We start from the raw sequence: 25,053 nt of genomic DNA on the forward strand, positions 1-25,053 counted from the left end.
TGTTGACCTACTTTGGAATTTCAAATGTTCAGAGTCATTAAAGTGTTCAAATATTTCAAATTTCCTGTTATCCTCTGATGAAGTCCAAACCCATAAAGTAATACATATCTGAAAAATGGTGGGTAAGATACAAATCTGAAAATTCTCTCATCAGTTTTTTAATTTTGCAGGGGTTTTTTTTCTTCTTCTTTTCCTGTTTTGGACAGGGGTCCATTAATCCTAGGATTCAAGCAGGTGAATTCTTACTTCATTGACAATTTAACCACTCTCTGCACTTCTTGGCATAGCTGTTAAGATTATAATTACAGTTCGTACTGATATTCAATAAACTTACGGCTAGCTCTGAAATGTACATTGTCCACCCATATTGATTGCTTTCTTAGCATCTTTTCTTGCCCATGCTTTCCTACCCAGGATAGTTCCCCCTTAAAATCAGGCTTTTTCTTCCTCAATCGTGGGAACCACAAACTCAACGTTTTCTATAAATCGACCATTCTTTTCCCTCCCTAAAATCATAAAAGTCGACCCTTTAACTTCCTACCAATCCTGAGAAAGAGAGAGAATGGAAGGCTCATCTTCACGCCATGGACTGGCGATCCTGCTAATTATCCTTCAATTCACTACCTACACAGCCTTAAGCTCAGCTGATACACCATTTCACAGCCAAAGGAACATCGAATACATCAAATCTTCTTGCAGCACCACAACTTACCCCAGATTGTGCTACCGCTCCCTCTCAATCTATGCAAGCAAAATTAACACCAGCCCCAGATTGTTAGTCCATACTGCGCTCAACGTAACCCTCAAAGCCAGCAAGTCAACTTCAAGGTTGATGATAAAGATCTCAAGAATCCATGGTTTGAGGCCTAGGGTAGCTGCAGCCATGGCAGATTGCATTGAGGTAATTGGTGACTCTGTAGATGAGCTGCAACAGTCTATAGGGGAACTTGGTCACATTAGACGCTCAAATTTTTCCCTTACAATGAGTGATATTCAAACCTGGGTTAGCGCAGCGCTGACAGATGAGGATACTTGCATGGATGGATTTGCAGGCAAGGCCATGAATGGATATGCAAAAACTATGGTAAGAAAACGAATTGTTAAAATTGCACATTTGACAAGCAATGCCCTGGTTCTCATCAACAACTATGCCTCAACTGAAAGTAACTTACCTTAATTTCTCCTCATGTGGAATACTTCTCATGAAAGTTTTGAAGAGAAGTTACTTAAGGAAGCCCTTGTTTTCTTTCTCCTTATTTGAATTTCTTATAGTAACACAGTGAAGATTAATATGTACAGGATTTATCTTACTCTGTTTTAGAATTATGCAGCTGTTGCTTCATGTTCAATTTGCTTTGGGAGTTGTATGCTTTCAAACAGGGCAATGAGAAAATTTTGTCCCAAAGTAAATTTAGAAGCACAAGTTGATAGAGTTGTAAGATAGCAGGAGACTGCAGATTGTGTTGTGCACTGCAGTTATTACTGTTTCTTGATTTCTGTACTGTATCAAAGGAGTATGGCACTCTAAATGTGTGGACTGCTATGGAAATGTACTATAATGTCAAAAATCAAGGTCTGCTTTCAATCTCTTTTCCCACCTGAAAATTCTCAATTATTGTTGGATTAAAGTATACAAGACAGAATTTAAGCTAGTCATAATCTACACACTCATTTTTTTTCCCCTTAATTATCTTGTAAAATTATTTTGGCCATGAATCCTTATCTATAGATGCAACATCTACATCGACAGATTTTGGGGAAGCTTCTTGTCTAATCCTAAAGTTAATAACTGATTTGATGTTTACTTTAGCCCCAGGCACCCGTTGGTTGATGATATGGATTTCCTGATTTTGCAATTACATGCCGCATGCAAATTGTTGTTTGTGGATCATCTAGTTTCTTTTCATACAAGTCTAAAACACTCCAACTAAAGTTTTGAATCTTTTCCCAATATTACACCCCCAAAGCCACGACTGTCCAAACAAAAGCCTAACTGATGGATCACAATATAAACATGTTCTATTGCCCTGCTTGATCTTTGGTTTCCTTAGAAACTGCATAAGATATTTTAGTGCTCTCAGGAAGTATCATATTGCGGGTCCAGTCAGGATGTAAAAGCTAGACAGGATTTGTGGAGACATGGATTCTCATGCTTTTAAGGCCAACCGGTGATATTTTCATAATTCAAATTTGAGTGATATGACATTTGGTTTCTCTTTCAAACAGAAAAATTACAGCCTTATTTGCCCTTTTTCTTTTCACTTTATTATGTAGGGAAGAGAGCAGTTTCCATGATTTGCCTGAACAGAAAACAATATCATTGTAGCACTTTCTAGAGATACTTGAATTATCTGGGCAAAAATGAAGGCTAAAGAGTAGAAACATTATGATCTGGGCTGACCCAGATCAAAATCGAACCTGCAAAATCTAGTAGTAATATTTATGTGATACATTACAAACGTTGATAAATCATCTTCTATTAGCAGAAAAGGAGAGTTACTCAGATGGGCAGAAGAATGAGAAACAGATACTTAAGTCACCCCGTTGCAAGAATAGGGAGGGAGTTGCTTGTTGGGGTTTATGAAAGAAAACCAGACAATGACACACATGCATTGCATTTTGCACATGTAACATCATAAATAGAATTCAAATTAATATTGTTTTTAATGTAAAAAAGGATTGGTAAAAATCCTTTTTCTGGCAATTGACATGCAAATAAATATATATTAACTCTCCCATGAACAGAGCTTAAATTAGGATTGCGATAGACAATGTAGAAATACAAATTTTGGATTTCTGGAATCATTAATGCTATCATATCATCTTTATTGCCTAGCTACTATATTCTGAAACAGGCCTTTCCCTGTAAGGAAACCCAAATTCTCAGACTTTGGAGGGGAGGAAGGATTTTCTATAAATTGGGATTTTCTCTTCCCCTCTCCAATTCATTAAACTACCCCATAATACACAAAAAATTGAGAAATGGAAAGAACATTTTCAATCCATGCATTAATAATTCTGCTTATTGCTCTGCAATTCTCCTCCTACTTCAGCACATGCTCAGCCTCTAGAAAATCTCATAGCAATGAGTATCTTACAAACCGAAAGTATATAAAAAATTCTTGCAGGGCCACAACTTATCCTAAGTTGTGCCTTAAATCTCTGGCACGCCATGCAAGCAAAATCAAAGCCGATCCCAAGCTATTAGCCCATGCAGCTCTCAACACGAGCTTCTTCGCTGCCAAAACGACTTCAAAGTTGCTAGCCAATATGTCAAAAGTGCACGGCTTGGGACCAAATGAAGCTGCGGCCATGGTGGATTGCATTGCGGATGTAAGTGATTCAGTGCAGAAGTTGCAAAAGTCTATAAAGGAAATGGACCGTGCCGAAGGCTCTGATCTTCAGGTTCAAATGAACGATATTCAGATGTGGGTGAACACAGCATTGGATGAAGAGGAGACCTGCATGAATGCATTGGCTAATAAGGCCATCAAAAGCAAGGTGAAGCGCGGAGTCAGAGGACGCGTTGTTAAAGTTGCACATTTGACAAGCAATGCATTAACCCTTGTTAAGAGCTTTGCCTCGGCTCAGAAGAATTAACCTAATTAGGCGTTAATTTGCTTCTGGGAAATAAATTGAAGAAGGCCTGTTTTGAACAATGGAAGCAACATATACATACATACATACATATATATATATATATATATATAGAGAGATTGCTTCCAATCGTTCTTTACAAATTGAATTGTTATTGGTATTACTCTGTATCAAATTGAATTTCACTTTTTTTTCTTGGGTTATTAATTTGTGTGCATATTCCAATGATTTTTTTATAAATTTTTTGTATAAACTACGATTTACATATACGCATCTCAACTTTTAATAAGATTTATCATAAACTATGTATTCACGTCTAAATTCTTATAACTTTATTAAATTTAAATAGTGAATTTTTTAATTTGGATCTCTAAGTACTTGTTTGGCTTGATTTTTTTTCAATTTATCTGTTAAAAGTAAAAGTCAGGTCAAACATAAGTTTTGAAAAGCTTTTAAAAAAAATAACTTTTTTTTAAAAAATAAAATTTTAAAAAAAGAGCTTTAGGAAAAGCTCCTAAAAGAGCTTTTCTTTTTTTAAAAAAAATATATATAATTTTTTTATTTTTATTTTAAAAATATTTGTTAAAAATAATTACAATATAACTCTATAAAAAAAACCTATACAACAATTTTAACTAAAATTATAATTTATAAAAAAAACTTATAAAATAAAATTATCAAATAACTCCAACTTAATTGTAAAAATTATTATTTTTCATAAGAGCTTCTAGTTTTTAAACTAAAAAAAACTAAACCAAACAGGTTCTAAGTCAAACACATTAATCCAAATTCATCTTGTCAAACGGATCCTGTAGAATACATGTGTTTTATCTGCGCAATCTATCTTATCATTAATCTTTAAATCTATCTTATCATTAATCTTTAAATAAGAGGGACGACGGGCTCTTTTCAACTAGCAGTTCCAATAAGCCAAGTCAGGCTCAGTTCTTAACCAAAAGTCTAAAAGCCATGTTTAGTACCTCAGCCCGACCTTGACCATTTTGGGTCATATATTTCTTTTTGTAATTAACTAACATCAGAGTGTGTAGTTACTGAAAAGGATATGAGGATTTTGATAATTATAGGAAACCTGGATTTTGATAATGTTTGTAATGCACAAATCAATTTTGGTATACCATTTATAGGGTCACAGATAAATTACAAAAGTATTATAATGAATTTGTAATGTTACTAAATAACAGAAATCTATCTTGGTGGACTACAAATCTAACTGTTGAATCCTTGGTTAAAATCACATAAAGTAAGAAAGGAAATATGACTCTACAACTAAGCTGCAATAATCTACATAACCACCAAAATCTGCCTTCCAAAATGTCTATTGTTTACAAAGAAAAAAAGAAACCCACAAGCATCCTATATACTATGTTTATTTACCGACCGCTCCTCTCTTCTTTGGCTTCAAGGGCATCCACGTCCTCATTTGATAAAAGATCGAGAGTGGGTTTATAATAATCCCACTCCTTTCTTTTCCTGATACGTCAGAAACAAAGGGCAAACCAGTAGGTATCTTGCTCAAGAAATTTTCCAGTAAAGTGACAGATCAAACAAAATGAACGTAATTATACCATTGTGGGAAAAGCAATGCACAACTCAAATGGAGAGCAATGTTACACTTGCTCTGTTGTGATGTAAGCGAAGAGCAAATTGCTTATAGAAAAGCTCATTAGCTTGCTTTGAAGAAAATCAATTAAAAAATGCTTTAAAATTCAAGGTACTTAGATACTAAACTTGTTGGGGTAAGTCTCAAGATCATTTCACTTTGACATGGAGCTTTCTTGCAATTTCTAAACCACCATGACAACAAAATCAAAGGTTGGGTTGGCAACCTAGATTTGAATATGGATTTGGACTTAAACTTTATAAACTTCAATAATGTTGATTTCAAATATTTTGTTTTAATGAATCTAGGTTTGATTTCAAAATTTCAACCTATCATAAATTCGGGATGTTCTCTAATATGGGAGTATGTAAGAAAGCCTAATCGTTGGCTTTAACAAATACATACTAGAAGAAGTAATTTGAAATCTTAGATTTTAAAATCAAAATCCTACCCCCAAAATACCAAATTCCAGACCATGAACAAATTTTCCAGGCTCATTACAAAAGAATTTTCTACACAAGATTTATTTAAAGGGCCTACCGAACCACACTTGATCTGAAACTGAATAACTTTATCAAATCCAGTGCAGCACCACCTGCTTTACTGTGAGAGAGGAAAAACAGAGAGTAATGTCATCAACATACATAAAACAATGAAGCTTGACATGCTTAGACAAAATAAATGTAGTAAGAAAAAAGGGGAGAAAAATGCTTAGATTAAAGTATTAAACCATTCTGATGAGAAAAAAAAAATTCCTTCCCCTATTTCAGACAATATTATAAGCAAACAACACAAAAACCTGGGAAGGAAATGTTCAGCACCCCGGCGACCCTTCTTGCTTGTTCTGTTCTCTCTTGCTGAAGTTACATTTTGAATTGCAATCTAAAACACATAGCAGTACAATGATAAACGACTTAAACCAAATAACCAATATGCCATACAAGTGTAGATTTTATAAACACATGATAGCTACCTCATAAAGTTGCTCCCTAATTGCATAGGCAATTGCAGGCTGCAAAGAATAAAGAAATGGGATACATATTAAAAATTTTAAAGGAACAGAAACCGAACAGGAAACAGTGTTGAAAAGAACAATACTGAATAGTAACTGTTTCTCATCCTGTCCGGTAGGAAGAATATGTTACTGGTATACTTCTAAAAACATACTACTTACCCCAACTTCAGGGTCTTCAATGCCTAAATCTTTGCATAGAGTTCGAGAAAATTCCTCTGGATCACTTTCAAAGTTGTTCAAGTCCTAAAACAAATTAGGATAACTACATTCAAGCATCTGATTGACATAGAATGTAAAAGATAAAGGATGAACAAGCATGAGTAAACAAGGGAAGAATTCGCAACTTGGAAGCATATAATATGATACAAAACACTTCTACATTCTTACCCATAAAAATTGATCCCTGATAACAGTATGATTGACTCGAAGATCAAGCTGACAAAGTCCATGCGATGGGTAAGTAGGTGCTAGAAGTTCATAAAAGGAAATTGGTAATATATATACATATATATATACATGTTGTTGGTATTTTATTAATGAAAGGCAAACCTTAATTGGAACAATCTTGTCACCGGCATACATATCTTGGCCTTCATAAGATCGAAAGTCGGCGAGCTGTGACTAATAAATGACCAGCAGAGTGAAGAATAGGAGAACGTTAAATTCAACACTACATAATGGCTTTAAAGTGTCAATTATTGTTGTTGACAATTGATAGTTACCTGAATGGATTGAACAATTTGAGGAATGAAACCAGGGGCAAGCTTCAAGTCCTTCACTGTCCTTCTGGCAAACATCACCACCTCCGAATCTGGATCTTTATATACACATAATGATATGTATACGCACACAGGGGCACAACATGTTGGGTTAGCAAATTGCTTCTAAAAATTCCAAGTTTCTTGAATTCATAAGAAACGGTATTTAAGGTCATACCATTAGGGTTCCAAGTAAAGGCGTCTTTATAGCGCTGCCCGTCCACTTCGATGTCCAGCCGAATGGGTACTAAATTTTCAGCTGTAGGCCTTTCAGAAAAAAAAAATTGGCGATCAACCTTTTTATGTTAATAAGAATGAAGACTCGAGGCCGTAAAAGGATTAGAAGTAAACCTAGATAGAAAGAAGGAATGGGGAAAAGGAGGAGGAGCTTACATCCTGAACTTGAGAGGGCCTTTCCAAGAGGCTGATGCCGGCGCTTTCATATTGAAAGAAGCTTGGAATTTTTTTTCTCTTTTTTTGGATAATCAATTGAGAATTGGATACTACTGGTCACCTTTCCTTCTTTAATTTCGTTTTTTTATCTAAGAAAACAGATATCTTGAAATTTCAGTCCTCTTTTGGGCTCATGATGTCCAATTTATGCAGGCTTTTAACGGCCTTCCTAAGCCTTTCGTTCGAACCACCGTTAGGGTTTCGAGAAAACCCGGTTTTAGGGTTCTCAAAGAACCGGTTTTAAGGGTTTCCAAAACCGGTTTAAGGTTTCCAAAACCGGTTTAAGGGTTTCCAAAACCGGTTTAAGGGTTTCCAAAACCGGTTTAAGGGTTTCCAAAACGATTAACAGAGAAAAACAATGAACAAAACAAAAATCAGAACAAATCTGAAAATAGGAAAAACGGAGACAAAAAAATGATAATAAAAAAAAAGAAACGGACAAACGCAAAAAATCGAAGGGGAAAAACCCTGCAAAAAAAATCCTATAGAGCAGCAGCCAAAAACACACAAAATCACTAGAAACAACAAAAAGAAAACGACAACAACAGAGAAGAAGAAAATGCAGAAAAATATCGAGGCTTTAGTGCTAGTGTAGGTAGAGAGGAAGAGAAGGGAAGATTTGGGTTCGGGTTGGATTTCTAGGGAGTGCTTGAGGGTTTTCAATGGGTAAAACGGGAAAGGAAAAGAGGAAGAGAAGGGAGTTTAGACGCTGCCGGCGATGGAAGAATCGGCCAAAGAAAGGTTTTCAAGGCTGTTCTGGAGAGAGAAAGGTGCTGCCGCTGAAGAGAGAAAAAAAACGGAGCCGAAATACGTCGTTTTAACAAAGAAGCCAAAAATTGAAAGAGAGTGGCCCATTAAAACGGAAAAGGGAAAGGAATAGAGCAACCCATATAGGTGAAAAGGCCGGCTCAGCGTGACAAAAAAAAGAAGGGGCGGCTGAAAAGGCAGAGAAGAGAGGAGTGCGCCCAGCCCGAGGAAGCCCAGTAAGGACCAACTGCTAGCCCACTAAAGAAAACCCTTCGGCCTCATTCTCTGATGGCTGTACAATACGTCTGGTCATAACCGATGATGGTGTTACTTAGTCATGTCGGGGGTTGGGATTGTTCTTTCTTCTGTTTTTTCGGATCCAAAGAAGAAGAAATTATTTAAGGAATGTAACTGCCCACGTACAAGAGAAGAATGCAAAAATCCAAAAGGCAGTGAATTTTAAATTTGAAGGTCGGAGAGACGTCTTCTGTGTCTCTTTTTTTGTATGGCCAACTGATTACAGGAACGTCGTTGTATGGCATCTCTGTCCCGATCAAATATCTCAGGGACAGACATGATCAAAGAAGGATCTAATCTAAACTTACATCAAGTCCTTCTCCTGTACTAACTTTAAGGGACATTTGATTTGCCTTAACAAACTCGTGGTCCTTGTGTTTAGAACGCCTATTTATTTCTTCACACTTAATGAGAGCATGAAAGAAGAAAGGAAAGGGAAAAAAAATGAGGGCCCTTTGTGATATACACAAGCATTTTATGAGACAAGTTATCATGTTTAATGTTTTTATAGGAATCGTTCTTCTCCTATTTGAAATGAACACTCTATAGAGACGGCTCAATAATTTTAAAGACTTAAAGTAAAATATTCAAATAATGTATCTTTTATTGAAATTGAAAAAAAAGTTATTAAAATTTTATATTTTTAGTTTTTGGAGATGAAAAAATTTTAATTAAACTTTTATAATCAAATTCTTCTCATATTTCTTTAATAATTTTTTATTCATTATTTTTATTACTTGTAAAAAATTTATCAAGTACTCTTTTTGAGATTCTATTAAACTTTCAATTTTTCATTTTCAAGCTTTGAATAACCATATTCATATTTTCAATTTGACATATTCAAATATTTATTATAAATATAAAAAATATTTAGTTATTATAATTATCTTATATTTTATAAATAGCTAATATAAAATCAATAATCAAAATTTTTAATTCAAATAAATCAACTATCACATAAAATAAAAACAATGTAATAATATAATATAAACTCTAAATTAAAGTAAAAAAGTATGTAAAGATTAAAACAATAATACTTAATTATTGAATGTTTATTATAAGCCGCAAATGAGGCTCACTGCTTTATGAAGATTATAATGTAAAAAATTTCTTACGTATTTTTTGGAATAAAATTGAAGTTAAAGGAAGAAAAAATAAATGAGTAAAGAAGAATTTAAAAGTGGATACTATAAATTGAAAAAAAATTTGGTTTTATATATAGGAAAAAATAACTATTGAAAATATTAAATACATATTACGTTAGTTGATTGGAATAAGAAAAATAGGTGAGAAAAACATAACGGTTGAAAATATTTAATAAATATTATCTTTAGTTGATTGAAAATAAGAGAAATAGTTGAAAATTAATAATATTATAAAAATTAGAAAGTGATAAAAAATAGAAATTTATTAGACATATAATTTGCAAAATGAGAAAATATGTCATTTTGTTAATTCGTTTGGACTTTTACATGTTTTTAATATGATTAGTTGAGTGAGAGAAAATAAATATTATTAGACATTAGAGAATAAGTAAATATTTTATTAATTATTTTAATTTTTATATAATTAATTATATTATATTATAAAAATATGGAGCTTTTTTAAATTTGGGATTTAAAGTCTTTATTTAGGTGACCTTACTAAGGACCGGGCCTGACACTCTGACTTTCAAAAATGACGAAAAGAATTTAGGAAAAGATTAAATTAATTTGTGAGAGATTACTTCAACCTATATATATCATGTATTGGTAGAGATTAATTCATGGCATCTTCCATAATAAGTAATTTTCATTTTAAAGAAGGCAGAAATGATGAAGAAATAAGTTTTCTTTTCCAAAAATTTTATGTAATGCTAATGAAAGCATTTTTGCTCAAATATGTAGGGGAAGGAATGATCGTATCATATAGTATTTATTTTAAACGCATAATTAGAAATGTTAATTAATTCATTCTATGATAGTAGCATGTTTGTATATTAATTTTGAATAATAGCAAATATATATTAATCAATTCATTTTGAATGTAGTTTAGTAAGCAGAGAGAAGGCCTTTAAAGAGAATCAAATCCAATATAGAAACGACAAAAGAAGCAAATAACGCAGGCAAGCCCCTCCTGTCTTTTTCTATTTCCTAGGTCCTTTAATATAGAAAGTTAATGCAACTCCAGCTTGCTTTCCCCATTTGCCTTTCATTTGTCTGGTTTCTGATCTTGCTTTCCTTTCTCTCTGTCTTTGTCCTTAAATGCTCTAAATGCTGCCCTTAATTTCTTCTTTATCACTTTCAGAGATAGTCTATTATATATAGTGGCTCTAACAGCCATTGAGAACGCACGATAGAGAAAGACTCACATCCTTGAGAGAAGTCTCAAGTTTGATACACAAATATCGGTGGTTAAAGCTGTGCAGCATCTGTAATGGAGGTGGGGTCGATGTGGATGGTCCTCTTAGCAATATTGGTTGGCTTGGTGTCTGTAAAATGGGTTCTGGAGAGAGTGAATTGGTGGCTGTATGAATCCCAGTTGGGTGATAAGCAATACTCTCTGCCGCCAGGGGATTTGGGTTGGCCTTTTATTGGCAACATGTGGTCTTTTCTGCGAGCCTTCAAGTCCGACGATCCTGATTCTTTCATCCGTTCCTTCGTTTCCAGGTACTTTCCCTCACCGCTCTCTCCCTTCAAGTTTCTATAGGTATTTATATACAAGTTGATGTGCCCCCAAAAAAGTGTATGTCTGTATTGATATACATCAGGAATATCAATCTCTATACTCTAGTCTCTCTGGCAATAGCAATCCCCACGAGCTAAAAATTGTCGATTAGACAGGGAAAGGTAAACCCAAATAGAGTTTGTTGGGGTGGAGGATCGTTTAAAGTAGGGAAGTGGTTAAAAATGGAGCGGCCAACTGTTTGTATCTGCTTGTCATCTCATGGCAGTAAGTTTCATACTTTGGTTGAGTCCATTGGGAGAGAGAGGCTGGCCTCTTTTGTCATTTTTGCTGCCACATTAGTGTTTTCTTTAATTACAGTAATACGTTGAATTTATTAATGGATTTAACGTTGGCTTTGGCCTTTGGCAATTTAAATGGAGTACTAGTACTCTGTATAACATGATCAATTTATCCTAGATGCATAGTAGCTAGTGTCATGAGGAGCATCCAGGATATGACCGAGGCCAGCTTCATAGTCTCTGATGGAATGCTCCAAACATCCACCGTTCATCTTAGCGAATCTTATGCCAACTTTCTGTTTTCAGTTTTCAACGCAAATACATGTTTTTGGCACCAAGTGAGTTGAGCTCGAAAACTTTGTTTCTGGACCCACGACTTCAAGTCTAAGGAATGGGGCAGTTGGTTCTCTTGTCGCCTACTATTATTGCTATTTGCTAAACCCGCAAATCAACACAGTCTACTTCACTGTCCTAGACTTGTGTTTTTCTGCAATAACTTGGCGTTGATATGTTGTACGTTTGCAAACACAAACACAGAGCGTCTGTTTTCCTTTTTCGCTTGCAAACAAACAACTTCCTTTTCGATCAGAGAGCTGGTAAATTTTGAGCATTTCTCTCTCCCTTTAACACTTACAATTTACAAACCAACATATATGTGTATAGCTATCACGGTCATAAAGGAAAACACCCTAGGCTAACAGTAACTGTGCAATATGGAATAACTTTAGGGACTTACATGCTTTTGATAATGCTATAAAGTAATGAACTGATTCATAAAATATTTATTTTTTCTGAATAATCAAACATAAATAAATAAATTTGTATTTTATTTTTTATAAATATATACTCAACTCTCAAAAACTTTAGCTTTTCTGTACATTTTTATGAGAACTTCATTGATGCACGAGCTCATTTCCCAATGTGCTAATAACTTTTGCTGTTTAATCGAACAAACAACGCAGGTTCGGACACATTGGAATCTACAAGGCCTTCATGTTTGGGAACCCGAGTGTGATTGTTACAATGCCGGAAACATGTAAGAGAGTGTTGAACGATGATGATGCATTTAAACCTGGATGGCCTACTGCCACAGTGGAGCTCATTGGAAAGAAATCATTTATTGGCATTTCTTATGAAGAACACAAGCGTCTCCGCCGTTTAACTGCAGCTCCTGTCAATGGCCATGAAGCACTGTCATTGTACATCCAATACATTGAAGAGAATGTGATATCTGCCTTGGAAAAATGGTCCAACATGGGAGACATTGAATTCTTAACGGAACTCCGAAGGCTCACTTTTAGGATAATAATGTATATTTTCCTCAGCTCAGAAAGCGAAGAGGAAATGGAAGCCTTGGAAAGGGAGTACACTACACTGAACTATGGAGTTAGAGCCATGGCAATCAATATCCCGGGATTTGCTTACTACAAAGCCCTCAAGGTGAGATTTTCTTACTTCTTTTCTTGCATGCGAAAATGGTAATCGTACGTTAACCAGGGATAGAACTGGATTTTCTTTCCTTCAGGCTCGGAAAAACCTAGTGGCAGTGTTTCAATCCATAGTGAATAAGCGGAGAAAGCAGAAGAAGATGAATAACTCAACCAAGAAGAAAGACATGTTGGATGCCTTGATAGATGTCAAAGACGAGAAAGGTGAAACTTTGGATGACGAGGAAATCATTGATATTATGTTAATGTACCTGAATGCAGGCCATGAATCTTCTGGTCATACTATAATGTGGGCCACTATTTTCCTGCAGCGACACCCGGAATTTCTAGAGAAAGCAAAGGTAACATAATTTAGATGTAGTAAACTTGTTATTAGTTAATTTACTTTCTTGAGTATTATTAGAACTTTCGTTTGCTGTTTTTTCATTAGACTTGACAATGTTACAGGCGGAGCAGGAGAGGATCATTAAAAAAAGGCCACCAACACAGAATGGTTTATCGCTTAAGGATATTCGAGAAATGGATTATCTTTCTAAGGTACCTCTTTGTTATATTTAGTAAATTTTACGGCTTGGGCCAAGATTGTTCGACGTTGAGTATAATTTAGAACGTTTCCTTTCACTCGTTAATTTGATTTCTGAAGGTGATTGATGAGACGCTCCGCTTGGTATCATTCTCACTGATGGTCTTCCGCGAGGCAATAACAGATGTCAATATAAGCGGTAATTTGATATTCTAGAATTCCTTTTTCTTTTCTCAACAATATTATAGAATTTCTTAATTTAGGTCAGTTTATGATATGCTGCAAGACCATACATTACTGATCTTGTTGCAGGTTACACCATTCCCAAGGGATGGAAAGTTCTAACCTGGTTCAGAAGTGTTCACTTGGATCCTGAGATTTATACAAATCCAAAAGAATTTAATCCTTCTCGCTGGGATGTAAGTTTTAGAGCGCTTTCATTCTTCTTAAACCAATGCTTTTCTCTATATGTACGTGCATCAGCCATAAGCATAACATATTACTTATTAATTGTACAAATTTAAAAACCTGTCCAGGATTATGCTGCCAAAGCGGGGACTTTCCTTCCCTTTGGAGCAGGAAGCAGATTGTGCCCTGGAAATGATCTTGCCAAGCTTGAAATTGCTATTTTTCTTCATCATTTTCTCCTTAACTATCAGTAAGTTATTTTGCAATGTTGGTTATTTATCTTACTTGTAATGTGATTATCGGTTTTCACATATCATCACACTTACCAACGAATATCTAAGAAAAACGCTGAAGTCACATAGTTTGGTGATTGGAAATGCCTTTAAGCACAACTTCGATTACAGCACGCTTCTCTAAGAATGAAGTAGTAATATTTTCCTTTGTTCTGGTGTGTCGCAGGCTGGAGCGGCTTAATCCCGAGAGTAAAATTAGGTATTTGCCGCATTCAAGGCCCGCAGACAACTGCTTGGCAAGAATCAAGAAACAGCCGGTGTCTCTGCCAAAGGAAGAAAAATGGAACATATAAATAGGGTTGTACCTATGATGATCATTTCTTCTTTGAAAGACTACCTATGATAATATTAATAAATAATTGCTAGAGCAATATTTCACCCACCTAATACCAGGTGGTGAAATATTGCTTCTTTATCAACTTTATAGTAATCGAACTCATGGCATACTATTGTTTGGAAATGCTTCACAATCTATAAATCAGTTCTGAAGGCTAAAATGTGGTGTTTGTGCCAAATTAAATGAAAACAAGAGTCAACTTTATTGATCTATAGCTCACAAAGGATCACCAAGTGTTGTAGGAAGTGAGCTTATAGTGTACTGTCCAAGCCTCCATAAATTAACAGCAAATTTATTGTGATCCTATTAACGTAAGTACTCTTTCGGAACACGGAAAGCCTCCCTTAAAGCTACGATCTGTGCCTCTAAATTTTACCAAGATTACCGTCCAAAGAAAGAGTTGTAGACTGGTATAGGATTAATGTTGCTCTAACACGAGCTAAGATTGATTTCAGCACAGTTTTCTTTGTTAAATTCATCCGTTAATGCAGCATTGCAGAAGAAAGAGTTACTCTTAGTTGCCGACAATCTCTGTAATATGGTTTATGATTCATTGAACAGAAACTCCATACAGCAATGCGGAAACTAAACTAAAAACTGCTAGTGCATTCATCAATGACACTACAAAAGCCCAAGTATTTATCAAACTGTTAGGAGTTTGCCATTCTTAAACATGGATTAATTCAGGCATGCCCACAACAAAGTCACATGAGCGAGCGTACAAAACATTTAAAAAACTCACCAACAAAATATCCAAGAGTTCACAACATCATCCAAGTTCCAACCACACTGGAACCCAAAACTTCAACCACAAATTTTAGGTTCCTCAAAGAGAGGATTGGCGGCGAATGGGAGAGCAAATGACGGTTAGGCTTTGAGAAGGAAATGGGAGCGGGCTGTTGGTGGGTATGCCCACTAGATTCGGCCCAATTTTTATTGATTCGCATGGCTTGCTAGGTAAAGTAAGCAAGAAATAAAAGTAGAGATACATTATGAAATTAAAATGAACCAATATGATTTATGAAATGTGATTTCCGTTTGATTTGGTAGGTAAATTAAATAAATATGTATTAATTCTAAATAATTATATAATAACATAAAAATTAATTTAGTAAATTAAACAATTAAATAAACTAAAACTCAAAATCCCTTAAAATGAAATTTTTTAAAAAACTATTTAAGCAACAAATAAAAAATAGATTAATTTTAAGCAATTATAATCCAAAAATTAAAAATATAATAGAATAAAATAATTTAGTTAATTAAATAATTAAAAATAATAATTTATGTTATGTGTCACATGACATGGTTATATGATTATATTTGTATTTTTCACCTTCCATGTCACTGTAAAATGACAAGTAGGTTTTTTATTAAGTTAACCACTAGTCTTAAAAGCATATTTGACTTAAAATAAAAGTATAAGAGTTTAATTGAATGTAATAGAAGAATAAGGTCTTATTTGAATTTTGTTGAAAAGTTTAAATAACTTCTTTAACATTATACCTAATAATTAATAATCAAGAAATTACAAAAAAACAGAGTGAACAAAAAAAAAACAAATTGATGGATTAAAAAGAAATCATATGGCTCATTTAGGTGGTTTTTCATTTGATGTCAAAGAGGAAGTGATTGTGATATCTGTGAAATCTTGGATATATCTATCACTAGTTCACTACATGTATTCATAAATCTCAATTTTGAACTAAAAAGAAATCAGAAGACATAGAATATAAGGATTTCTATAAATTCTTCCCATCCTCACATTGATAAACATGAGCTTCAGTAATTTCCTTAATCATTGGTTTATAGTGCATGACCATTATGATATTTCATTCTTCTCTTAATTAATTGTTATTCTTAAATGTACTAGTATAATTTTTTGCCTTGGGTTTGATTTTTGTTGTATTGGTATTGTTTGGGGATTGAAACTTGCGCAGAGGTTAGATTGATCAGCTTGTTAGGTGTGAGAGATCTTGATTATAGCGGAATATGCAGGCCATTGACTATGTTGTTGTTGTTGGCAACAGGGATAATGTTGTGAAAGCACGTTCATTCTCTCTTCGCCAATTTGCTTCAGAACAGAATACTCTAAGGCAGGGAAATCACCTTTTCTATTTCAAACTCCTGCAGTTTGGTTAGCGGTTTACGTGTTGTTTTCATTATCTAACTGTCATTGATTGATTTTAAAACGCATGTCCAATAAATTATATAGGGGTCAATGAGCACAGGTCCAGCCTTTCTCTCCCTGAATTGTTGATGAAAAACTTATACATATGAACTAATTTCTAAAATTAAGGTCTTCGTTTAGACAAAGAAACAAATTAATTCGTAGGCAACAACATTGTATATGATCGTAAGAAGAAAATAAGAGTAATATTTTATCAGTTATTCCCAAAAGTACTTCTAGCACTTTTTGCGGAATCATTTCACAGGCACATGGTCCATCTTTTTCTATAAATTGAGATACGTCCCTCAACAAGCTTCCACCAAGGGAAAGATGGCAGCTGGTTCATACTTTTCCATAACTGCTCTTGTCATCCTTATTCAGCTCACTATTAATCTGAACTTATGCTTAGCAGCTGCACCAATTCATCCTAGTGGAAGAAACACCCGATTTATCAGAACCTCTTGCCGTGCCACTCTCTATCCAAACTTGTGTTTCACCACCTTCTCTAGATATACAACCAGAATCCGAGGTAGCCCCAGGTTGTTAGCCTCCACTGCCCTCTCCGTGGCATTTAACACCACTCGTTCTACTACGAAAGCATTTATAAATCTTTCCAAACACCGCGGCCTAAAGCGCAGTGAGGCTGCAGCCCTGCGTGATTGCGTGGAACAACTAGGGGACTCTGTCGATGAGCTCAAAGACTCTATTAATGCAATGAGTCCTCCTCGACGAGGCGACAATTTTCATCGTCGAACGAGTGATATACAAACGTGGGTGAGTGCAGCTTTGACTAATGATGATACCTGCATGGGTGGCCTCTCCAGGAAAGCCATGAAACGAGACTTCAAGACTGTGAGGAGACAAGTAGTGAAGGTTGCACATATGGCGAGCATTGCCTTGGCTTTTGTCAACCGCTATGCTGCTGACACTCATTAATCATATATAGCTTACCTGTTATGCATCTTGAGTGAGGTTTTGGTTTTATATATAGTTTGTATTCCATTTCCTATTCATATATTTTTTGCTGGCTATAGGTGACAAATATTTTGCAAATTCTTGTTCGGAATCTTTTTGCTTATGGACTGATTGATAATCTTTCCTCAAGTAAATTGATTTTTGAGCTAAATTTGCATGACTTTTGGGAGTGAATAATTGAGTTCATCAAACACAACTGGGAAGTTTTAATAATAATAACAATAATGTTCAGGGCTTGACACTTGCAGGGTAAAACCAAAATGTACGAGAAATACCAAAGCCAAGTCACTTTACCTGTTAACAGCTTAATTTCTTCAATTTTGTTGCTTTTTGGCAATATCAGATCGAGTGATCAGTGTTGTTCAATTGAGATGCTTTATATTTTTTGTACCGTCTGAGAAGATTAATAAGATTTATGATTTATTCACAAAAAATGTGACTGTTTAAAGCTTTAGCATATGTGTGCTATATGTATTACAATTTCACTGGCTAAAATGATAAAAAAATCCTGTACTATTCAAATAGTCAGGTATTTTTTTTCCATACATATATACTAATTTTTTAAAATTTAATTATTAAAAACATAAGATTTTCATAAAAAATGTTCAAGTAATCATAAGTATGAACTTTGATTATTGGTTCAATTAAGTGAATTGTAAAACTCTTCATCTTTCATTAATGTTTACTTTTTTTAAAAAAAATGAGTTTATTAACTCAATATAGCATGCATACCAATAACAAGTCTTAAATGTTAAAAATAAAAGACTTGTAGTAGCACATCAAATCAAACTATGGAGGAAGATAATAATACAATCACATAAGAATTCCACCACTCAAATAGATAATGATAGCTCAACCTATTATTGTTTAATCTTTTATATTATATATTTGGCAAACAAGATGTAGACCAAAGAAATGTCCCTAATTGTAATCACTTGTAATCACCCGTTTACAATCACTCTGGTCTTAGTTTTGCACGATATTGAAATACTCTTTTTATCTTGTATTTCTCTATTCTCATCTACACCTAATTTTCATTGATGAGGTCCGGTCTAGCATTACCTTGAGATTGCAGTGTCAACACAAAAAAAAAAAAACTCATATTTAAAAAATTAAATAGAAAGGACAACGTGGTGGGAAAATGAAATAATTAAGTATGATATACATTGTTTTGAAAAAGAAATTGAAATAAACAAATTAAAGACATTTCTCCATCATTCTTGTCTTCTTCTAGTTGTAGCCTCTTTGAATAACATTATCTTCACTTATAATAGTCCAACAATGATCGCAATTACTATGAATTAAGCGTCTGATCTGTCATTATTCTCTTTGATTGCTAACTTTTCTCTTAATAATTATTGTTTATATTAATTATAGTGACAGTTACCAACCAAAGTTTTGCACGTTTTCTCTGCAGAATGAATTGGCAAACATGTAAATGTCTAGGTGAGGGTCCATGAGGATAGAATATATCTTGCTTTCGTCTTTGACAAAGAAATTCCTTTGGGCATATTTTAATTGCCAAATTCTATGCTGTTAATCGTAAATATTTAATTAACTATCATATATTGCATAATATGGTTCTATAGGGCCTATTAGCACATTTCCAGCTGTTTTTTAGGTATTTTTGGATGAAACATTAGTTAAAAAATAGACAAAACTATATTAATTTCTTAAATTAATTAAGATATATATATATATATATATGTGCTGGCAGAACTTCAAATAAACTACTTTCCCCAATATTGTTTTGAATGACCAAATTAATTTAGATAAAACTTAGTTTAAATGTTTAATGATGAAAATAACTCATCAAATGCTTAAACTTAGGTCTTTCTTTTGGAACCACGGTCGACGTCTTTGGTGTTTATAGATTGATATCTAATTTCTTTTTGTTGGGTATGAATTGAAATCTTTCTCTTCCATAAAATCATCGATTAAAACTCATTCTACAGAGAAGGAGAGAGAGATGGCAAGCTTACACTTTTCAATAGCAGCTCTTTTTCTCATCCTCATTCAGTTTCATGTTTCAACTCTCCTAAACTCATGCATAGCAGCTAGGAAAATCCTTAGTACTGAAACAAACACCGAGTTCATCAGAACCTCATGCGGTGCCACGACCTACCCTGACCTGTGTTTCACCACTTTCTCTAGCGCTATGCATCCAAAGTCCAAGCCAGCACCGCGCTCTCGGTCACGCTTGACACCACACGTTCTACTTCAACAACGATCGTAGAACTCTCCAAAAGCCAAGGGCAAAAGCGCAAATTGACTGCAGCCATGCGTGATTGCGTGGAAGAAGTAAAGGGATCACTTGCTAAGCTGAAAAGGGCCATTGGTGAAATGGATCCGGATGCAGGACCTCCGAATAAGTGATACTAAAGGTTATTTTGGTTAATTCAGTTTTAGATATTTAATAATTGAATCAATTGAATTTATATTTAAAAATAATTAAAATCGAATCGAATTTCACAAATAACTAAATTAATTGCAATTGAATTAATTTGGTTTAATTTCCGAAGATTGAATTTGAAAATTTTCTTTTTTTTTTGTTTGTGTATATTTATTTACATTGTATTTTTTTATAAATTAATATTATAAAAATATTAAAAATGAAGATAAACAATTAAAATAAATAAGATGAATACTCATACAAATAATAAATAATTAAAAAGTATGAATGAAAATAATAACAATAATTTATAATTTATTTCTCATGAAAAAACCTTATTATACCGTTATTCAAATTCGATTATTTTGATTTAAAAATTTTTTAATTGAAACCGAATCAAATTAATTCTAATAACCAAACTATCTAAAAATTATACTAACTAAATTAAAAAAATTGAATTTACTTCGATTCGATTTTTCAATTCGATTTCCATTTGCATATCCCTAGATACAGAAACATGTGTGAGCGCAGCTTTTGACTGACGACGATACATGCATGGATGGCTTCTCTGGGAAAGCCGAGATGGGAATGTCAAAACTACTGTGAGGAAACAAATTGTGAAAGTTGTATACATATGACAAGCACTGCGTCGGCTTTTGTCAATCGCTATGCTGCCACGTACAATTAGTCGTAACTAAACCTGTCACCCTGATTAGGGATTTGCATTCTAGTTATTTCCTTTGTCAACTTGCTTTTTGGACTTAGCGGCTTGGGTTCATATCAATTATACATTTCATCATTTTGTTACTAATTTATAATTATTCAATTCTAATCATTAATCATGCAAAAGTCAATTTAATTTTAAAAGAAAATTAATATCTACATCAGCAAGGGAAGATGAATATTGATTAAAAGAAGTTTGGTTGAATGAAATCAAGGCACAGTGCTGTTGGCGGAAAGCTTTGCAGAAGCGAAATGGAGTGAAGGAAGACCTCCCATGCCTCCTATATGACTTGAGGATTTCAAATACACATAGATATTTATTTTAATTAATTAATTTTACTGAATTTACTCTTACTTGGCTGTAAATATTAATTGGTTAAGAATTAACTAAACTGAAGACTTTTCATTACTGTTATTAGAAAATTAGGAATTGGGTATAAATACCCTCAGCTGTACTCATTTTTTAATAAAAAATTCATTAGAAGTTTCCTGCATTAGTTAAGAATTTCTGTGTTTACTCACAAATTCTCATAATCTAATCTATAAGAAAAAGAAAAGGTCGATAAAGTAGCCAAAAGGGTTTTATGATCAAAATTCTCTAAGAATTAAGTTGATCAGAAAATTTAAAAGAGAAAATATAAAATTTTGGTTAGAAAGAGACTTCATAACCATACTTCATAGACATGAAAGGAGAATGGAGAGCTTGAATTGATAGTGGAAGAAGCGTGACGCTAAATTTGAAAGGTTTCCCACACGCAAGTTGACAAGACAAATAAGCTCATAGTAGCCTAATAAAGTTTGGGGATTAAATTGATAAAGATATCTAGATGTAGCCAGGAGGACAGCGAACTTACCCTGGTCGCCCATATGTCAAAATCTCAAGTCGAGAATAACTGAATAACTGAAACAATCAAAAAGTTGAGCCTAGTTTCATAACTTGCTCGTCAGTTGTAACAGGTCCATGAGAGAGAGATCAAAGAGATCTTTCTTTGTGAGGTCAACGAGCTTACCGCAAATTAACATTAATTTAAGATTGTGGTCGGAGAGCATTGTCTCACATGCCCCGACTTTAATTCAAGCCTTCTACCAGAAGAAAGAAAAAAAAAAAAAGTAAAAGAGGGAGAGAGTCTTACAGGTCAGCACACAGAAGATTCCTTTCTTTTATTAATTTCTTGTCCTGTTTTGGATCCATTGACCTTCTCCTTAACTGATCGACAAGATAAGTAAGAATTGAGGGACTTTGATTTTGTCATGTGCTTTATATTCCTTAATTTCATGTGCCTCTGCTAAGGAATTTCTTATCTTCCATGTGCCGTGCGCCATGTAAGGGATCTCTTGTTGTTTAAGATGCAGTAAATAAGGAATGGATCCTAGCTAGCCAGTCACTATTTGACTTTCCTCTTCACGAATTTTATCCGAAATAAGAACTGTAACTTTTTGGTTTTTTTGGCTATGTAATTACCTAAGTCTTTTCTTTTTCTTAGAAGGGAAAAACATTATATATGGTAATTAATCTATAAAACGGTTGTTTGATCAATCTATATATCTATATATGGACAATTGATTAATCTAATTACCGTATTTGGACAATAATAACTTGCTCGCAAAAAGAAATCTCATTCTTCACAAACAAAAAGGGGCGTTACCTTCATATGAGATTCCTCTAAGAAAGAACTTTTGATCCTCTTTTTCATAGAAAATAAAATTTTAACCTTCATTAAATTATACGACTGTGCTATCATTGTTCTTTTAAATATATTATTATAATAATTGTATGCTTTCCTAGCATGTTGCGGAAACAAAGTTTCGCACGTTTACTATCTCCATGAAAATATGCTTGAGAAAGCATTACTAAAATATCTCAATCTTCATCAGGTGAGGGTCCATGAGCATAAAATATCTTTCTTTCTCAACATACAATTTTTTATCAAGCATAATTGAATTGATAAGTACTGACAGCATGATTAGTGGTTAAAATGCTTTTCTCTTCATATAATTTAATTTATCATAGGATGCTTAATATTTTTTATTAAGGTCACTGAGCAAAATTCAAGCGCCTTTATATATTTGGTGATGAAAAATAATATTATTAAAGGTTTGTTTGACTTGGTGTTTTTTTAATTTATTTATTTTTTAAAAGTAAAAATCAAATCAAACAGGATTTAAAAAAACACTTTTAAAAAATAACTTTTTTTAAGAATAAAATTTAAAAAAAAAGTTAAAAAAAAACTCCAACAAGGAGCTTTTTCTTCTCTTCTTGTAAAAACATGCCAATTTTTCAAAAAAAACTCTTTTCTTTCCATCAATCTCCCTCTCCTCTCTCTCTCTCTCTCTCTAGGCATCATCTTTATCCAATGCAAAATCATAATCTCCCTCTTTTCTATCTCTCTCTACAAAGATTATTAGAAAAAAATAAAAAACCTAATAAGAGAATAACAAAATCTAAAATTTTTCTATTCTTATAAAGATTAAAAGAAAAAAAAACTCAAAATTCAAAGTTGCATTTAGCTAAGTTTTCTCCTTTTTTCACTAAAAAATTAATACTATTACTATTATACAACTTTGAGAATTATTCGTTTTTTTAGAAATTTTTTTTATTTTTAACATTTGAAATCGTATATAAACTCAAAATAAACTTATTCTATTTTAATTTATTAAGCGATTGAAGATAACATAAATACTCGTTATGGTAAATTTATTTTACCAAACAACTTATCAAATAATTTTAGCTTAATTTTAAAATTTATTATTTTTAATAAAAATTTCATAATAGATTTTAAGTTAGAAAAAACTAAACGGAACATGCTTATACTTCTATAATAAGGAAAATCTCTATTCATTTTTAAATAAATTAACACTAATGTATTAAGGGACTTTGAAATGTGAATTGGTTGATAAGAGAAAAAAAGAAATATATTTATATTTTTGTCATGGATTTTAAATGGAAAAACTTCTCACCACATACAATATCTACATTGTTTTTGTTCTAGCCCCATCTTAAATTGAAATTATATATTGGCTTCATTGCTAGCTTCCTTTCTCGAGCTCTTTTTGTGGGAACCACAGCCGTGAGCTTTTTCTATAAATTAAGAGACCTATCTTTGCCAATAATTATCAATCTCTCAAGCTTTTCTGCAGAAAGAGAGAGAGAGAAAGCGAGAAGAAAAATGGCAAGTTCATACTTTTCAATAGCAGCCATTCTCATCCGCATCCTGTTTGCAACTCACCTAAACTTTTGCATAGCATCTAGAAAAATTCTCAGCTCTGAAACAGATACAGAGTTCATAAAAACTTCTTGCGGTGCCACAAGCTACCCTGACTTGTGTTTCACCACCTTTTCTAGCTATGCAAGTGAAATCCAAGCCAGCCCCAAAATATTAGCCAGCAAGTCCCTCTCCTTGACACTTAACACCACGCTTTCTGCTTCGAAATTCCTTACAGAACTCAGCAAAAGCCAGGACTTGGAGCCCCGAGAGGCTGCAGCCCTTCAGGATTGTGTGGAAGAAATAAGCGATTCAGTTGATGAACTCAAAAGGTCTATCGGTGAAATGGATGAAATTGAAGGCAAAAGCTTTGCTTTCCGAATGAGTGATATAGAAACATGGGTGAGTGCAGCTTTGACTGACCAAGATACCTGCATGGATGGCTTCTCTGAGAATGCCACAGATGGAGATGTCAAAGCCACTGTAAGAAGCCAAATTGAGAAAGTTGCACACATGACAAGCATTGCGCTGGCCTTTGTCAACCGCTATGCTGGCACCAAAAATTAACCTGTCACTTGAAAAACTTGTACCATTCATTTCCTATGCAATTGTATATCTGGTCAGTAATAATATTCAGATTTCCTTTCTGAATTGTTTAGCTTTTGGATTAATAATTCCTCGAGTGATTTGGTGTATGAGTTCGATTAGCATGGCTGATACATATAGCAGAGAATAATGGCGTTCAATTTAACAGCTATGGCAAGTTTGTACATTTATTTAAGGTTATTTAGCTGTCAAAATGCAAACGGTGTAACTACAGTCTTGCATCAATAAATATATTCTATGTTATGCAAACAATATATGGACAAAGGAAAATGACACTGCTTAGATTATGCCCTTGCCTGTTTACCTTCTTCCAATGTTTCTAGCTTAAAACATGGTGACTCACATTGACAGCTGGTTTGACACTGAATTAGTGTACGGTTCTCTCGTATTTTGCTGTCAAATACTTTGTTTTGAGTACTTGTGATAGCTGTCACACTCTGGCTATTAATGCTTAAATGCTTAATGCTAATTAAGGTTTTATTTGCTTTATTTTAGCTTAAAGAAACTGCCAACTTTGTGCTTGTTTCATTGCTATAGTATTT

At 33.7% G+C, this 25,053-nt stretch overlaps 2 protein-coding genes and 5 pseudogenes across 3 annotated transcripts; 6 read left to right on the top strand and 1 right to left on the bottom strand.

Annotated features, from left to right (window-relative positions):
- Positions 1-290: 290 nt before the first annotated feature.
- LOC110424173 (21 kDa protein pseudogene) lies at positions 291-1,597 on the top strand (annotated as a pseudogene).
- A 1,337-nt stretch (positions 1,598-2,934) lies between these two features.
- On the top strand, positions 2,935-3,804 carry LOC110424163 (21 kDa protein pseudogene; annotated as a pseudogene).
- A 945-nt stretch (positions 3,805-4,749) lies between these two features.
- On the bottom strand, positions 4,750-8,247 carry BSH (transcription regulatory protein SNF5, putative (BSH)). 2 transcript variants are annotated; one of them, XM_021438672.2, is made up of 10 exons: positions 7,385-8,247; positions 7,170-7,258; positions 6,956-7,050; positions 6,783-6,848; positions 6,621-6,668; positions 6,393-6,476; positions 6,192-6,230; positions 6,018-6,100; positions 5,759-5,821; positions 4,750-5,088 (listed from the first exon to the last, which is right to left on the bottom strand). In XM_021438672.2, the coding sequence occupies exons 1-10, from the start codon at positions 7,432-7,434 to the stop codon at positions 4,989-4,991; spliced, it is 717 nt and encodes a 238-aa protein (XP_021294347.1). In that variant the 5' UTR covers positions 7,435-8,247; the 3' UTR covers positions 4,750-4,988. The 2 variants fall into 2 exon arrangements, with proteins under 2 accessions (XP_021294347.1, XP_021294339.1); XM_021438664.2 differs by having other exon boundaries at positions 6,783-6,854; positions 7,385-8,245.
- A 2,622-nt stretch (positions 8,248-10,869) lies between these two features.
- Positions 10,870-14,610, top strand: LOC110424140 (ent-kaurenoic acid oxidase 1-like). Its single transcript, XM_021438652.2, has 8 exons — positions 10,870-11,136; positions 12,396-12,873; positions 12,959-13,222; positions 13,329-13,418; positions 13,525-13,603; positions 13,717-13,823; positions 13,941-14,062; positions 14,272-14,610. The coding sequence occupies exons 1-8, from the start codon at positions 10,904-10,906 to the stop codon at positions 14,396-14,398; spliced, it is 1,500 nt and encodes a 499-aa protein (XP_021294327.1). The 5' UTR covers positions 10,870-10,903; the 3' UTR covers positions 14,399-14,610.
- Positions 14,611-16,942: 2,332 nt separating this feature from the next.
- Positions 16,943-17,548, top strand: LOC110424182 (21 kDa protein pseudogene; annotated as a pseudogene).
- Positions 17,549-19,340: 1,792 nt separating this feature from the next.
- LOC110424199 (21 kDa protein-like) lies at positions 19,341-21,001 on the top strand (annotated as a pseudogene).
- Positions 21,002-23,803: 2,802 nt separating this feature from the next.
- Positions 23,804-24,763, top strand: LOC110424191 (21 kDa protein pseudogene; annotated as a pseudogene).
- The last annotated feature ends 290 nt before the right edge of the window (positions 24,764-25,053 follow it).

The sequence above is a fragment of the Theobroma umbraticum genome, unplaced genomic scaffold, assembly GCF_002168275.2.
Source record: "Theobroma umbraticum cultivar Fairchild unplaced genomic scaffold, ASM216827v3 scaffold_30.0, whole genome shotgun sequence".
NCBI classification, from domain to species: domain Eukaryota; kingdom Viridiplantae; phylum Streptophyta; class Magnoliopsida; order Malvales; family Malvaceae; genus Theobroma; species Theobroma umbraticum.

Excerpts from the sequence above, each read along its gene's own strand:
- BSH (XM_021438664.2), bottom strand. The coding sequence starts at position 7,434 with ATGAAAGCGCCGGCATCAGCCTCTTGGAAAGGCCCTCTCAAGTTCAGG. Across the intron at positions 6,477-6,620 it reads TCAGGGATCAATTTTTATGG|GACTTGAACAACTTTGAAAG; the intron begins GTAAGAATGTAG and ends AATTTGTTTTAG. Across the intron at positions 5,089-5,758 it reads TTCAGATCAAGTGTGGTTCG|GAAAAGAAAGGAGTGGGATT; the intron begins GTAGGCCCTTTA and ends CTGACGTATCAG.
- LOC110424140 (XM_021438652.2), top strand. The coding sequence starts at position 10,904 with ATGGAGGTGGGGTCGATGTGGATGGTCCTCTTAGCAATATTGGTTGGC. Across the intron at positions 11,137-12,395 it reads ATCCGTTCCTTCGTTTCCAG|GTTCGGACACATTGGAATCT; the intron begins GTACTTTCCCTC and ends CAAACAACGCAG. Across the intron at positions 13,419-13,524 it reads AAATGGATTATCTTTCTAAG|GTGATTGATGAGACGCTCCG; the intron begins GTACCTCTTTGT and ends TGATTTCTGAAG.